Below are 16,617 nucleotides of genomic sequence, written 5' to 3'. Positions count from 1 at the left end.
GCCTTTTTTCCTTGAAAGTTGGGTGTCATTTTCCAACTGGGATAGCATTTCATTAAAAGCGATCGATGCGCACTCAAGGATCGTCATTGCATACTGCTGAAAGAAATATCCAACAAACGAAATCGAGTGACAAGTCAGTATGGTCAGTGGTTAAACCCTCGTTCGTCCCAGAAATTTTTACCCGTTGCATTCCCTGAAGTGTCAATTTAACACTCCTGACTAAAGCCAATATATCTCTCTTGTTTCCCAACCGATTTTGACTAAATGTAGGGGAGAATGAGGATACTTGATCCCCGGGGATACTTGATTGCTCAGCAGTATCTCGAAACTGGAATGTCTTACAATCTTTGTTCCAGATGTCAAATCAATCAAATGTTCCAGAAACCAATCAAACCCAAAAATTATATTTTGAGTTATTGCACTTTGTTCGAAAAATCTAACAAAATGTGACTTGACGATCTTTTGTACCACTTTAAAATGTTTCCCACACAAAGAAATAAAAATATTTATCTCAATATGTCAATCGTTAGAGTTTGCTATGAACTTCTAAAATTTTTTTTTTTTCAAAGCTATAGTAAAATCTCAATTTTGTTAAGAAAAAGTTTTCCAAAATGTACAGTGAGCGAAATAAGAATAGCACCACTATGTAAATATTTTGCTTGTTAAAATATGAAGGATTGAAAATTACGAAAATTTTCTTCCACAGATTGTTCTGAATTGCTTAACGGATAAATCATGCATAAGTTTACTTTTTTTGGGCGTAGCAATTGGCGTTGAGGACCAAAAATGTGGAAAAGGGGTGCGAAATAAGAATAGAACCGCTTGAGTTTTTCCAACAAAAACTAGATTAGTTTTAAAAATTTACTGTGTAAAAGTGAATTATAATGCTTCTACGAGTTATTTGAATAAATAACTGCATTTTAGGAGTTTTCCAGAATTCCAAAGGTTTTCAAAGGTTTTAAAATGGGGGTTTTAAGAGATGCTCTTCTAGCGTTAAGGAATTACTGCTGGAAAATTTATTAAACTGCTTGATTTCTTCATTAACATTCATAAGTATGATGCAAAATGATGAAACATAGATTTTAGGCTGAGTTTGAATCCAAAAAGCAGGTTGGAATTCAAAAATACTAGTGTTTTTTTAATAATCAAACACTATTTCTCTAGTTTTAAGTCATAGATGGCAGCACTATCTTGCCATTAAACCAAATTCACGCTCATTTTCGAATATCTGGGATTAATTAGGGAGTGCTGGACGATTTTGGTCAAAAATTAAATACATATACCGTGTGAACGCTTTGGAAATTCTAAGATCACTAAATCCAAAAAAAAAATAGAATTGCTTAAGGTCACTAAAAGTGAGTTTTTTGGACCAATTATCAGAATAAAGTTATACTTTGGTATTATTGGTATGATTTGCAATTGAATCGGAAGTTGAGATGAGCAGGAATATTGGCGGATGTACATTTTTGTGCTGATGATACTTTTGCAAATCCGGAAAAGCATTCTGCAGCGTGAACTTCCACAAAACTGTAATGGGAAAATACCTCAAAATGATGAATATGGGCCTAAATAAACTTGGAAAATCAGTATTGAGACAAAATTTGGTGTTAACTGCAAGATAGTGCTGCCATCTACGACTTGAAACTGGAAAAAAATGTGGTTTACTGAACAAAATCAAAGTTTTTGATTTCCAACCTATTTTTTCTGATTAAAAATTAATCCCGAATGCTTGTTTCATCATTTCACGTCATTTTAATGAAGAAAATTAGTAATTTGATGAAGAATTACAGCTCAAATATTTAATTCTTTAACGCTAGAGGAGCATCTCTTAAAACCCCCATTTTAAAACCTTTGAAATCCTTTGGAATTCTGAAAAACTCCTAAAATGTAGTTATCTATTCAAATAACTCGTAGAAGCATTATAATTCACTTTTACACAGTAAATTTTTGAAAATAATCTTGTTTTTGTTAGAAAAACTCAAGTGGTTCTATTCTTATTTCGCACTTCTTTTCACATTATTGGTCCTCAACGCCAATTGCTACGTCCAAAAAAAGTAAACTTATGCTTGATTTATCCGTTAAGCAATTCAGAACAATCTGTGGAAGAAAATTTTCGTAATTTTCAACCATTCATATTTTAACAAGCAAAACACATAGTGGTGCTATTCTTATTTCGCTCACTGTATGTGCTGGGGTCACTTGATCCCTCGAATCCAAACAATATATTTTTCTTCGGAACGTATGTTAATCATTGCTAAGCACGAAATTATCAATATTTATCCAATGACTAATATTCATCCAATAATTTTCTGATAAAACGGACTCAAAAAAAATGCGCCTTGAAGTATGCAATAAATATTGGTTGGTAGACAAACTTTTAGAATTTTTTTTTGTCTGAAATTCATAAACTGTGAAATGAAAATAAAAATGTCGATGGAACTTTTATTTAGATTTTGCATGATTCTTGCCAAAGCTTAGGGCACCCTGTTTCAAGTCTCCTTTATCTTTCAAAATATCACAATTTATTTAGTCCCACGAAAACGCTTCTATTTTCTCTACGGGTTCATGTCTCTAACTTTTGCAGCTTATAAACATGAAATTACACGCTGTCAGAAAATGCAAAAGACGGCGATCTGTAAAATTTTCCCATAAAGGGATAAAAAAGGGATCAAGTATCTCCATTCTCCGCTATCGTTTTGGACGAAAAACTGTAGATCAGCGACGGAATGCTCAAAAAATTTTAATTGTTGTCCAAGAATGCTGGAATTATAAGCTATACGTTACATATATGGATATATTTTTTTAAATTTTTCAAGATCATGACCATAAAAAATGTAAAAAAGTGGTGTAAAAACCGTCCCTTTTCACTAATGAACTGTCAAAAGTGTTAAAGTTACAGCAGATAAATTTTGAAAAGAGGATTGAAAAGTTGACGTTATTTGGCAATTTTTGCATTTTTAGGTTGTCAAATATGAAACACAGAATTTTTGACGAATTTTCACAAGTAGCTGTCCTCCAAGTTTTTTTTGTCCATATGCAATTTTTCAAATTTTTTGCATAAACATTCATCTTTGCGCTGGATTTTAGGTATATTATCTCCAGATTTTCGCAATAAATTTATATTCACCAGAAAGTTAATTTTATACCGATTCTAGTGGTGTAATTACAGATTATGAAGCGCTGCGATACTTTACAAAAATATAAAAAATATATAAATATAAAGTATATGTATATGAATATAAATTTATTGCGGAAATCTTGCTTTAATATATTCAAAATCCAGAGTAAAGTTGAATTTTACTGCAAGAAAATCTGAAAAAAAAGCAAATTGACAAAAAGTAAAAAAAAAACTATCTCTGAAAATTAGTCAAAAATTCTGTGTTTCGTATTTTGACACTCTAAAATGCAAAAAATGTGCCATATTACGTCAGCTTTTCAATCTTCTTTTCAAAATTTATCTGGTGAGACTTAAACAATTTTGACAGTTCATTGATTGAAAAGTACTGTTTAAACACCCTTTTTTTACATTTTTTTGGTCATGATCTTAAAAAATTTAAAATAAATATATCATTGGGTGCTACTTCAGCTTTCTAGGACACTAAGAGAAATTTTTTCTTCGGATGTTCTAGCTGATCTACACTCTTTTATCCTAATCATGTTTTTCGGATTTTTTTCTTAGACTTTGAATTACGGGAAACTGAAGTGTTGTAGGTGAATGTTGTTTGGGAAATATATTTGAGTTACATTACGAGGTTTCCAAAACTATATTTTTTTTTAAAAATAGGTTAAGAAACAAGAGAGAAATAGCGGTTTAAGCGTCAAATTGACACTAAAGGTTTCAACAATACATTGAGAGTTTCCGAAAAAAAATTTATTTGGTCGCACCCGAATAAAGTTACAAGCCGCCAAACTTCAAACAGTGTCATATTGAAACTCAAGAGCGGATTAGGAAAGTGGTGGGATCGTGGAAAAGGTGAATTGATATGATTTCCGATCATCTATTTTCAGCAGGATGATTCGGTTCAGGCATATTTCAGTGGATGCTGGTACAAGAACTTTCGCTAAAAGGATCTGTAAAAGACGCCATTTGGTTAGCAAATTTGCTACATTCAGCTTGAACGGTTACGCCAGATCATCAAGCTGATGGCAAAGCTCAGAATTTCTCAGAATCTAAATCTTGATACCGATTTTCATCACCGATATGGGCCGGACTGCATCCAGCAGAGGGCAGTTTGGAGATCACTTCAATGAATAGTTATGTCGATGTGACGGGAATTGGTGTTTACAGTTTATTCGGATTAAACAACGACATGATCGTGCTAGGAATTTGTAGTTGGTGAATTTCGGGTCTTAATTCGGATGGATGAACTCTATGGGGCCACCATTTAGTTTCAACCTTCAAAAAACTTCAGTAGGATTAGATTTCCAGTAGATGTTTTCCTATAGGATCTTTTCAGGAGTTTAAACTCTTTCTGATAAATTCATCCTATATTGTGACACTTTTTAACCCCTGAAATCCGGAATGACAATTCCACAGACGCACAAAAATGCGAACTAAAGTCTCGAACTAAGAATATTGATATCCCGAATCAAATTATTACTATAATTTGTCCTTATTGTCATCGTGGATCGATTTTTTTTTTCAATTTATCACCTTGTGTGTACTTTTTGCAAACAATATGTTAAAAGTTATATGAAGTGTGTAGACCGATCTTTTATGGAAAATTCAGATGATATGAAAAATCTCACCATCGATGCCCATGAGCCCTAATGAGCTGCCACAAAAATCGTTAATACAGGCTTCCGAAATATCATAACTAGCTAGAGTTATTCGTCGTACATGATCAATTTCAATAATTGATCGTGATGATCGTTAGGTCATGTTAACAATTTCGAAATAAATGTTGAGTTACTTTTAGCTTTCGAAACACAACTGATAAAAGTTGTTATAACATAATCTTTGGGTTGGGAAACAAGTTCAGAACTTCTACAAAACTTGGCCGAACAACTTGTCAAGCTTGCAGGACATTATCAGTAATCCCTACAAATTACAGGAAAATATTTTTTCGAATCTACAGGTAAAATCCGCCGTTGTTTTTTTGAGTTTTTTTCCAGTCCCAAGATTTTTTCAAGGTTTCCTGAATTTTGAAAAAAGTTGTTGGGAACCCGGTTGTTTGGAACTTGTTCTGTTGCCGTGTTTTTTTTTTCTACGAACCTTGGAAATCATCAACGCAGAACTGTTTTTTTTAGTTTTGTACGTATCAACTTATATTGGGAGTTCACTCTCTGCTTTCGAGGCGATCAGTCGCATTTTCAAGAGTGTGCTAGTTTCGGATCGAAAAGCAATTGTTTTTTTTACTGGATGCGTGAAAAAGTGAAGCAGTGATGAGTCCTTCTCCAGGAGACAATCCTGGTCGGACCATTCCCGAATGGATGGACACAGAAAACCTGCGAGGAAGGCTTTATTACATGATTTTACGTGCTAAACCAGGCCATACACTTCCCAAAAACCCTTTCGTTATTGGGAGATCAGTAGAGGAGTACGCTGGAAAGGTGGAAGGAGGCTACTACGAGAAGCGCAAGGCATGGTACGTCATCAAAATTAGAAGCAAGGACCAAGGTAGGAAGCTATTTACGTTAACCGCTTTAAAAGATGGCACGCCAATTGAAATTGGTCGCCATCCGGAGCTTAACTCGCGCAAATTCGTTGTATTTTGCAATGAAGTTGATGATATGAAGGAAAAAGAAATTGAGGTTGAGCTTGCTCCCCAGAAAATAATAAATGTTCGCCGCATAACGAAGAAGACAGCAGCTGGTATCGTTAACACATCAACCCTTGTGTTAACGATCAATTGTACCGTCGTACCGGAATTTATAAATTTTGGACTGTTGAGAGTCAGAACAAGACCCTACTATCCCCAACCGATGTTATGCCGGCAATGTTTGACTTACGGACACCCAAAAATTAGATGTCATAACCAGATCGCTTGTACCTACAATTTGTTCATCAAATCACGATAGCGCAAATTGCACCACCAAAATAAAATTCTGCCGCAATTGCAAACAAAACCACTCGCCTACTGATAGGTCATGTCCAGTATGGATGTTTGAATCCACCGCTCTAAAATTGAAAACCGATCAAGAAATAACGCTGACAGCCGCACGCAAAAAAGTAGAAGAAAATAGCACCAACTCATCTTATGCCGATGTCGTTAAGCGACAAATTGAAGAACACAATACGCACCGTAGAAAACAACCAAACCAGCAAGCGCCGCAACAGGGAGAACCGAAACAAAAAGAAGATAATCACCAGCAGCAGGAAAAAACCAAGCAACAACTGAAGAGAGATCACTTCACTGCAGTCACCAAAATTCCAAGCCCTGTGTTGGAATCTGATTCCCCCCCTAGGAAAAGAATCACTTCCCAGCCACCCCCTTCCGTTCCAATCGATAAAGTGGAAGATCAGCATCTTCACACAGTTGGCGACAACTGTTCGATTTTAACTCGCTCACGAAGCGCAAATCGCAATAAAGTTTACCCCCACTCCTCTTCCCTTCCTAAATCCTAACTCTTCCCCATTCAGTTTATATAATTGACCCACGGTCTAATAAAACTTGTAAAAGTAAAAGGCCTTTAATAAAGATTCATTTGAATTAAAAAAAAAAAACTTATATTGTTGGAATGAAGATAAACTCAATCTGCACATTACGAGCTAAATAAACTAGGAAGAAAAATCTGCTCTTGTGAGCATTGCTTAAACCTGTGAAGAAAATTTAAATTTTGTGTTATATGCAAGATATTGCTTAAAAAGATAAATATGTATTCGTTAATCACCAATGGAGAGAGATCAAAATTCAAAGAACAAAATAAAGTACTAAACCAAATATCATAAAATAAAATTTGCTTTTGATATCCTATAACCAAGAGCTTTAAACTTTAGCCTAATTTTTAAGAAAAAGTTGAATATTTGGTTCAAAAACTCTAGTAAGCTTGATCTAATCTCATAATTTTTATCCCATTTCCAGCTACAAATTCTGCCTGATCATGAAGGAGGACATTTCCAAGGACGAATTTCTGGGTGCGTGTCAGGTGACAATTCTTCCGGCTCCGATCGTCAACCGCACAAAATCCAGATCCATCAAGAAGGAACTTTTCCCTGCAAATGCGGCTCAAAATTACCCCTCGAATAGTGACATCTCAGATTTGGACCGAATTGCTGGAAGTGATCACCAAGACGATGACTCGGATACGGAGGATGGATCCTACTACGACGATATGCTACAGGATCGTGCTGAAGATCAGAATCCGGAACTGACGGCTTTCGACCGAATGCGGTTGGCCGAGGATGCCGCAGCGAGACTTCCCTCGGTCGGAGTTAGTCGAATGGTTTTGGAAGGACTAGGGGCGATCATTATTCTGACCAGTTTGATGGCATTCATTTGGGGATTCATTAGGCTTAAAAGTGGATACGGCAGTATGCCTTCGATGAGTAATTGCTACTCGATCGACGATAGGAGAGGGACGATCCATGAAGCGGAAAGTAGGAACAGGTATTTTAAGTTACAGGCTACCACTAGTTTATGAAGGTAATTTGGAACTAACATTTTTGTAGGTTATGTTTCGAATAAAAAAGTTTGGATGTAGCATATATTGGATAATTGTTAGGTGGATTCAATTGTCTAACAAAGTTTGAACCTTTTTCAAATGGTGTAAATTAATGTAAATAGGTATTTTAATTTTTTAAAACATATTTATATTTTGCCATAATTTTGTATACAAAAGTAAGGAATCAAAACCAGGAAATTTGTCTGTAATAGCCTCGGTTACTGTTACTTACCGTTGATAAATCAACACTAACAACACCCTGATTTCATAGTACATCGTTCGTGCCATTGTGTTTGTGAGAATAAAATAAATTTTCTGTGTTAAGAGAATTATTCGTTTTAATGATATCCGACAAATCCCTCGTAATATGGAAAAAGTGATCAAACGGTGTATTAAACGGCTGTTTAAACATATAAAAAAAAGATTTTAGATTAATTTACAACATTCAACAGAGATTGTTTCCGAAAAACAGATTAAGAATTCAGAACTCAGAACACCGAATACAGAAAAAGAACTGAGAATTTTGGAGCCTGGATGTCAGAATAGGGAGTTTTGAAATCCTGTGACAGGAAATGAAAGTTCCAAAAATGAAATCATAATTCAAATGAAAGAAATTTGGGGATAACCAATCTGACTTCCTTTTAAAAACCGAATTGAGAATACATAATTCATTTTTATCAAATCGAAATTCAGGAAAAAGGAAGAAAAGAATGAGATTATATTCTAAAAATCTGACATATGCATCATGAAATTATTAAATTGTGCACTTAAATGAGGCATAGAAAAATAAGAACTTTAATTTCATAATTGAAACAAGGAATTCAGATTTCAGATTCACTAATTTTACCGCTACTCAATAAAATTACAATAACAATTACTAACGATTTGAGATTTAAGATTTCAGACTTCAGTTTTCAGATTTCAGATTTCAGATTTCAGATTTCAGATTTCAGATTTCAGATTTCAGATTTCAGATTTCAGATTTCAGATTTCAGATTTCAGATTTCAGATTTCAGATTTCAGATTTCAGATTTCAGATTTCAGATTTCAGATTTCAGATTTCAGATTTCAGATTTCAGATTTCAGATTTCAGATTTCAGATTTCAGATTTCAGATTTCAGATTTCAGATTTCAGATTTCAGATTTCAGATTTCAAATTTCAAATTTAAATTTCAAATTTCAAAATTTCAAATTTCAACTTTCAGATTTCAAATTTCAAATTTCAAATTTCAAATTTCAAATTTCAAATTTCAAATTTCAAATTTCAAATTTCAAATTTCAAATTTCAAATTTCAAATTTCAAATTTCAAATTTCAAATTTCAAATTTCAAATTTCAAATTTCAAATTTCAAATTTCAAATTTCAAATTTCAAATTTCAAATTTCAAATTTCAAATTTCAAATTTCAAATTTCAAATTTCAAATTTCAAATTTCAAATTTCAAATTTCAAATTTCAAATTTCAAATTTCAAATTTCAAATTTCAAATTTCAAATTTCAAATTTCAAATTTCAAATTTCAAATTTCAAATTTCAAATTTCAAATTTCAAATTTCAAATTTCAAATTTCAAATTTCAAATTTCAAATTTCAAATTTCAAATTTCAAATTTCAGATTTCAAATTTCAAATTTCAAATTTCAAATTTCAAATTTCAAATTTCAAATTTCAAATTTCAAATTTCAAATTTCAAATTTCAAATTTCAAATTTCAAATTTCAAATTTCAAATTTCAAATTTCAAATTTCAAATTTCAAATTTCAAATTTCAAATTTCAAATTTCAAATTTCAAATTTCAAATTTCAAATTTCAAATTTCAAATTTCAAATTTCAAATTTCAAATTTCAAATTTCAAATTTCAAATTTCAAATTTCAAATTTCAAATTTCAAATTTCAAATTTCAAATTTCAAATTTCAAATTTCAAATTTCAAATTTCAAATTTCAAATTTCAAATTTCAAATTTCAAATTTCAAATTTCAAATTTCAAATTTCAAATTTCAAATTTCAAATTTCAAATTTCAAATTTCAAATTTCAAATTTCAAATTTCAAATTTCAAATTTCAAATTTCAAATTTCAAATTTCAAATTTCAAATTTCAAATTTCAAATTTCAAATTTCAAATTTCAAATTTCAAATTTCAAATTTCAAATTTCAAATTTCAAATTTCAAATTTCAAATTTCAAATTTCAAATTTCAAATTTCAAATTTCAAATTTCAAATTTCAAATTTCAAATTTCAAATTTCAAATTTCAAATTTCAAATTTCAAATTTCAAATTTCAAATTTCAAATGTGAAATTTCAAATTTCAAATTTCAAATTTCAAATTTCAAATTTCAAATTTCAAATTTCAAATTTCAAATTTCAAATTTCAAATTTCAAATTTCAAATTTCAAATTTCAAATTTCAAATTTCAAATTTCAAATTTCAAATTTCAAATTTCAAATTTCAAATTTCAAATTTCAAATTTCAAATTTCAAATTTCAAATTTCAAATTTCAAATTTCAAATTTCAAATTTCAAATTTCAAATTTCAAATTTCAAATTTCAAATTTCAAATTTCAAATTTCAAATTTCAAATTTCAAATTTCAAATTTCAAATTTCAAATTTCAAATTTCAAATTTCAAATTTCAAATTTCAAATTTCAAATTTCAAATTTCAAATTTCAAATTTCAAATTTCAAATTTCAAATTTCAAATTTCAAATTTCAAATTTCAAATTTCAAATTTCAAATTTCAAATTTCAAATTTCAAATTTCAAATTTCAAATTTCAAATTTCAAATTTCAAATTTCAAATTTCAAATTTCAAATTTCAAATTTCAAATTTCAAATTTCAAATTTCAAATTTCAAATTTCAAATTTCAAATTTCAAATTTCAAATTTCAAATTTCAAATTTCAAATTTCAAATTTCAAATTTCAAATTTCAAATTTCAAATTTCAAATTTCAAATTTCAAATTTCAAATTTCAAATTTCAAATTTCAAATTTCAAATTTCAAATTTCAAATTTCAAATTTCAAATTTCAAATTTCAAATTTCAAATTTCAAATTTCAAATTTCAAATTTCAAATTTCAAATTTCAAATTTCAAATTTCAAATTTCAAATTTCAAATTTCAAATTTCAAATTTCAAATTTCAAATTTCAAATTTCAAATTTCAAATTTCAAATTTCAAATTTCAAATTTCAAATTTCAAATTTCAAATTTCAAATGCCGTGCCGCGTTGAAAAAAATTTTGTAAAAATCTTCCAATACACATTTGGGCCAGTCTAATATCTATGTATTGAAAAGTCGGACAACTTGCAATGTCCGAAAAGTGTCAAAGTCACTTAAACTGCTTTGGCTTTGAGGGAGTACTTTTTTATCAGATTTATTTTGAAATCTTTTTTTCCGGCCATTCACTAAACTTTTTATGCAAAGTATCTAAAGTTTGTTCTAAAAATCCTGTTTCTCAAGTTTCGAGACGAGAAATTCAAAAGAACTGTATTTCATGTCAACAGAAAAATAAACAGTCATAACTTCTTGAAACTTTATTTGATCAAAACAGTTTTTCAGCCGGAAAGTTGTTTGGAAGGGTTGCAATGTGAAATGATTGTTTCTTGACATTTATTACGAATAATCCCACTTTCATTAAAATGATATTCAAAATAAATTAACCTTTCGAAAAGATATATTTAATAAATCAGACAAACGATCTGAAATTTTGGGCGTGGTTGAGTCCGTTTTTAAGCTTTAAATTGATATTCATTAAGTAAAAATCGATCGACTTCCAAGTCAGTCCTAAAGCAATTATTCTATAAAATCCCATTTTCTTCATAGGGGTAAAGGGGGGCCAAACAGAATGGGTACTCTTCGGCTTATATGGAAGACCCCCCTCAAAAGGAGCCGCCTTCAAATTGGATTTCATTTGAACTAGAAGTTCTCATAAGAAGCTTCCTTAACAAATATCAGCCTGTTTGAATATATAGTGGCTGAGCCTTGAGAAAGTTTTTAAAATGTTCAACCATTGGAAAAAATTGGACAACATTATGCACGATGTAAATTTTGCCTGTGCAACTGTTAGGCACAGACAAGCTGTTTTAAATGATTTTTGAAAATTTTATGACACTTTTTTCGATGACTTGAAATTTTGGATCTTGTTGACCAATCCTGTATGAGTGCAATCGACAAAAAAAATCGAGTGAATTCGCTTGAAATGACTAAATTACAGCATAAAAACCAAAATCATGTGCTTAGCTGTTCAACGATTGGCAAATCCCCCTATATCAATTCAGATTGAGCTGAAATTTTGCACAGGCCAGTTTTTTGGGCCAATCTACAAAATTTATATGGTCGGTTTTTTTTTAAATCGTTCATGAAATTTTTTGAGAGCTTGTCAAACCTTAATGAAAAATCTCATTTGTGCAAACCAAACACAGCTTCATGAAAACTAGCTTTTATATGTCAAACCAAGGATCAAGAAATTATCACTTGATTCGTGGTTTTTAATACACTTTTAGAAGAATTTTAGGTTTTATTTGGTAAGGATGGAAAAATAATAGAAGTTTGATAATTTTCAAAATTTAGTAGGAGAGTCCGAGGTATCATTGGCCACTTTTATTCTTAAAGCAAACTCCTTAATTGTATAAACAAAAGAAAAAAAATAATGCTAAGGTTTTCTGCATTTTTAAGGTGTCATTACGTATTTTAGAAAAAATTAATTTCTCCGAGTTCTGACTGTTTTGAAAAAATGTTTTTTTTTGTATTTTGAAAAATGGTGGGGGATTGTGAGCCACTAAATCCAAATTGACTACGTGTTAAATTAATGAGTTGACCTAAAACTGAAATTTCATAATTCATTTAGTTATTTTAAAGCAATTTCAGATGAGGAAATAAAAAAGAGAAATTTCAAATTTCAAATTTCAAATTTCAAATTTCAAATTTCAAATTTCAAATTTCAAATTTCAAATTTCAAATTTCAAATTTCAAATTTCAAATTTCAAATTTCAAATTTCAAATTTCAAATTTCAAATTTCAAATTTCAAATTTCAAATTTCAAATTTCAAATTTCAAATTTCAAATTTCAAATTTCAAATTTCAAATTTCAAATTTCAAATTTCAAATTTCAAATTTCAAATTTCAAATTTCAAATTTCAAATTTCAAATTTCAAATTTCAAATTTCAAATTTCAAATTTCAAATTTCAAATTTCAAATTTCAAATTTCAAATTTCAAATTTCAAATTTCAAATTTCAAATTTCAAATTTCAAATTTCAAATTTCAAATTTCAAATTTCAAATTTCAAATTTCAAATTTCAAATTTCAAATTTCAAATTTCAAATTTCAAATTTCAAATTTCAAATTTCAAATTTCAAATTTCAAATTTCAAATTTCAAATTTCAAATTTCAAATTTCAAATTTCAAATTTCAAATTTCAAATTTCAAATTTCAAATTTCAAATTTCAAATTTCAAATTTCAAATTTCAAATTTCAAATTTCAAATTTCAAATTTCAAATTTCAAATTTCAAATTTCAAATTTCAAATTTCAAATTTCAAATTTCAAATTTCAAATTTCAAATTTCAAATTTCAAATTTCAAATTTCAAATTTCAAATTTCAAATTTCAAATTTCAAATTTCAAATTTCAAATTTCAAATTTCAAATTTCAAATTTCAAATTTCAAATTTCAAATTTCAAATTTCAAATTTCAAATTTCAAATTTCAAATTTCAAATTTCAAATTTCAAATTTCAAATTTCAAATTTCAAATTTCAAATTTCAAATTTCAAATTTCAAATTTCAAATTTCAAATTTCAAATTTCAAATTTCAAATTTCAAATTTCAAATTTCAAATTTCAAATTTCAAATTTCAAATTTCAAATTTCAAATTTCAAATTTCAAATTTCAAATTTCAAATTTCAAATTTCAAATTTCAAATTTCAAATTTCAAATTTCAAATTTCAAATTTCAAATTTCAAATTTCAAATTTCAAATTTCAAATTTCAAATTTCAAATTTCAAATTTCAAATTTCAAATTTCAAATTTCAAATTTCAAATTTCAAATTTCAAATTTCAAATTTCAAATTTCAAATTTCAAATTTCAAATTTCAAATTTCAAATTTCAAATTTCAAATTTCAAATTTCAAATTTCAAATTTCAAATTTCAAATTTCAAATTTCAAATTTCAAATTTCAAATTTCAAATTTCAAATTTCTTCTAATTAGTTTTTTTTTATTTTCATCCGTTTAAAAATTGTTAAATTTAAATTTTGAGAGATATCTTTTAATTTTTCTCTCAAAGAAATGAAATTTCATAACGCAAGCATAGAATCATTTTAATAATTATTCAATCTGTAGATTTAAAACTTTAAAGAGATTTGACATTTTAAAAAGAAAAATTTAAAACTCTTGACTTAATTGATTTTGAATAAAATAACTCGACATCAAATTCGAAAAGTCCTGAAACAATATACAAAATTTAAAAGCTATACTGCTTTACATTTGATTTTTTTATTTAAATAATTTTGAACACCGAACGAAAACTTAAAAATCCTGCTCGATCATTAAAATCTGCTGAATGTGAATTTTAAAACTAAAATTTTAATGAAACCCTTTGATTAAAATTAATTTTATTTTAACTCAAGTTTTTGATTGGTAATTTTTGTGAATTTTTTCAATTTCAAATGCAAAACTCGAAAGAACTTTAAATACGTTTTTCCGATCTGTGAAGTTTTTTTATACCAACTGAAGAGTTATAGAAAATGGTTTGTCCATTTTTTCCAAAGCGAATTTTGACGAAATGTTCGCGAGCCAAGTTTTTTGAATTTTTCGATCATACACAACTCTCTTTTTTATTTCCTCATCTGAAATTGCTTTAAAATAACTAAATGAATTATGAAATTTCAGTTTTAGGTCAACTCATAAATTTAACACGTAGTCAATTTGGATTTAGTGGCTCACAATCCCCCACCATTTTTCAAAATACAAAAAAAAACATTTTTTCAAAACAGTCAGAACTCGGAGAAATTAATTTTTTCTAAAATACGTAATGACACCTTAAAAATGCAGAAAACCTTAGCATTATTTTTTTTCTTTTGTTTATACAATTAAGGAGTTTGCTTTAAGAATAAAAGTGGCCAATGATACCTCGGACTCTCCTACTAAATTTTGAAAATTATCAAACTTCTATTATTTTTCCATCCTTACCAAATAAAACCTAAAATTCTTCTAAAAGTGTATTAAAAACCACGAATCAAGTGATAATTTCTTGATCCTTGGTTTGACATATAAAAGCTAGTTTTCATGAAGCTGTGTTTGGTTTGCACAAATGAGATTTTTCATTAAGGTTTGACAAGCTCTCAAAAAATTTCATGAACGATTTAAAAAAAAACCGACCATATAAATTTTGTAGATTGGCCCAAAAAACTGGCCTGTGCAAAATTTCAGCTCAATCTGAATTGATATAGGGGGATTTGCCAATCGTTGAACAGCTAAGCACATGATTTTGGTTTTTATGCTGTAATTTAGTCATTTCAAGCGAATTCACTCGATTTTTTTTGTCGATTGCACTCATACAGGATTGGTCAACAAGATCCAAAATTTCAAGTCATCGAAAAAAGTGTCATAAAATTTTCAAAAATCATTTAAAACAGCTTGTCTGTGCCTAACAGTTGCACAGGCAAAATTTACATCGTGCATAATGTTGTCCAATTTTTTCCAATGGTTGAACATTTTAAAAACTTTCTCAAGGCTCAGCCACTATATATTCAAACAGGCTGATATTTGTTAAGGAAGCTTCTTATGAGAACTTCTAGTTCAAATGAAATCCAATTTGAAGGCGGCTCCTTTTGAGGGGGGTCTTCCATATAAGCCGAAGAGTACCCATTCTGTTTGGCCCCCCTTTACCCCTATGAAGAAAATGGGATTTTATAGAATAATTGCTTTAGGACTGACTTGGAAGTCGATCGATTTTTACTTAATGAATATCAATTTAAAGCTTAAAAACGGACTCAACCACGCCCAAAATTTCAGATCGTTTGTCTGATTTATTAAATATATCTTTTCGAAAGGTTAATTTATTTTGAATATCATTTTAATGAAAGTGGGATTATTCGTAATAAATGTCAAGAAACAATCATTTCACATTGCAACCCTTCCAAACAACTTTCCGGCTGAAAAACTGTTTTGATCAAATAAAGTTTCAAGAAGTTATGACTGTTTATTTTTCTGTTGACATGAAATACAGTTCTTTTGAATTTCTCGTCTCGAAACTTGAGAAACAGGATTTTTAGAACAAACTTTAGATACTTTGCATAAAAAGTTTAGTGAATGGCCGGAAAAAAAAGATTTCAAAATAAATCTGATAAAAAAGTACTCCCTCAAAGCCAAAGCAGTTTAAGTGACTTTGACACTTTTCGGACATTGCAAGTTGTCCGACTTTTCAATACATAGATATTAGACTGGCCCAAATGTGTATTGGAAGATTTTTACAAAATTTTTTTCAACGCGGCACCCCCTAGATTGGTGCATTTAGGTGAAAAAATGACTTTCTGAAAGTTTCAGGTCATTTGGAAGAAGCACGGGCTGGCGCAAAGGACTTGAAGTTTGAATGGAGATTTTCGGCAAAATGTATGAAAAATCGACATACTTTCACTCTTTGTGTTCTAAAATATGTTTCCAGTATGCTAGAAAGCTCAGAAATTAAGGAATTGTAGATCAAACAATGACAAACAAGTTTGTAGAAAATTATGACGCGATACGAGTTGACTATGATGAGTTATCTGCAATTGAATGTGTGATTTTTTTTCGTGTTTCATCGATATATCGTAAACGGTGTATAGGTGGATTATTAGTACTAACTTGATCGCATTGTCACACAATGAGAATAACAGATAGAAAGTTTGTGTCCTCGGCAAAGTTGTAACTTATTTTATAACAAATATCTTTGCCAAAAATTGAATGAAAGGTTTGAAAAACTATGAACTGCTGCAATGTTTTTTGATTATTTTCATTGTGTGACAATGCGATCAAGTTAGTGCGATTGTTA

General features: G+C 29.5%; 1 protein-coding gene across 1 annotated transcript in view; it reads left to right on the top strand.

The window, feature by feature from the left end:
* The window catches only part of LOC129754445 (uncharacterized), an 86,158-nt gene extending 78,259 nt beyond the window's left edge, over window positions 1-7,899 (top strand). The window contains exon 4 of the mRNA XM_055750532.1: window positions 7,026-7,899. Coding sequence (XP_055606507.1) covers window positions 7,026-7,584 — 559 coding nt within the window. The 3' untranslated portion in view covers window positions 7,585-7,899. The remainder of the gene's footprint in view (window positions 1-7,025) is intronic.
* Window positions 7,900-16,617: the final 8,718 nt, after the last annotated feature.

This window comes from Uranotaenia lowii, chromosome 3, assembly GCF_029784155.1.
Source record: "Uranotaenia lowii strain MFRU-FL chromosome 3, ASM2978415v1, whole genome shotgun sequence".
NCBI lineage: Eukaryota > Metazoa > Arthropoda > Insecta > Diptera > Culicidae > Uranotaenia > Uranotaenia lowii.
The sequence above is the reverse complement of the archived record's forward strand: the minus strand, read 5'-3'. Positions and strand labels throughout refer to the sequence as shown.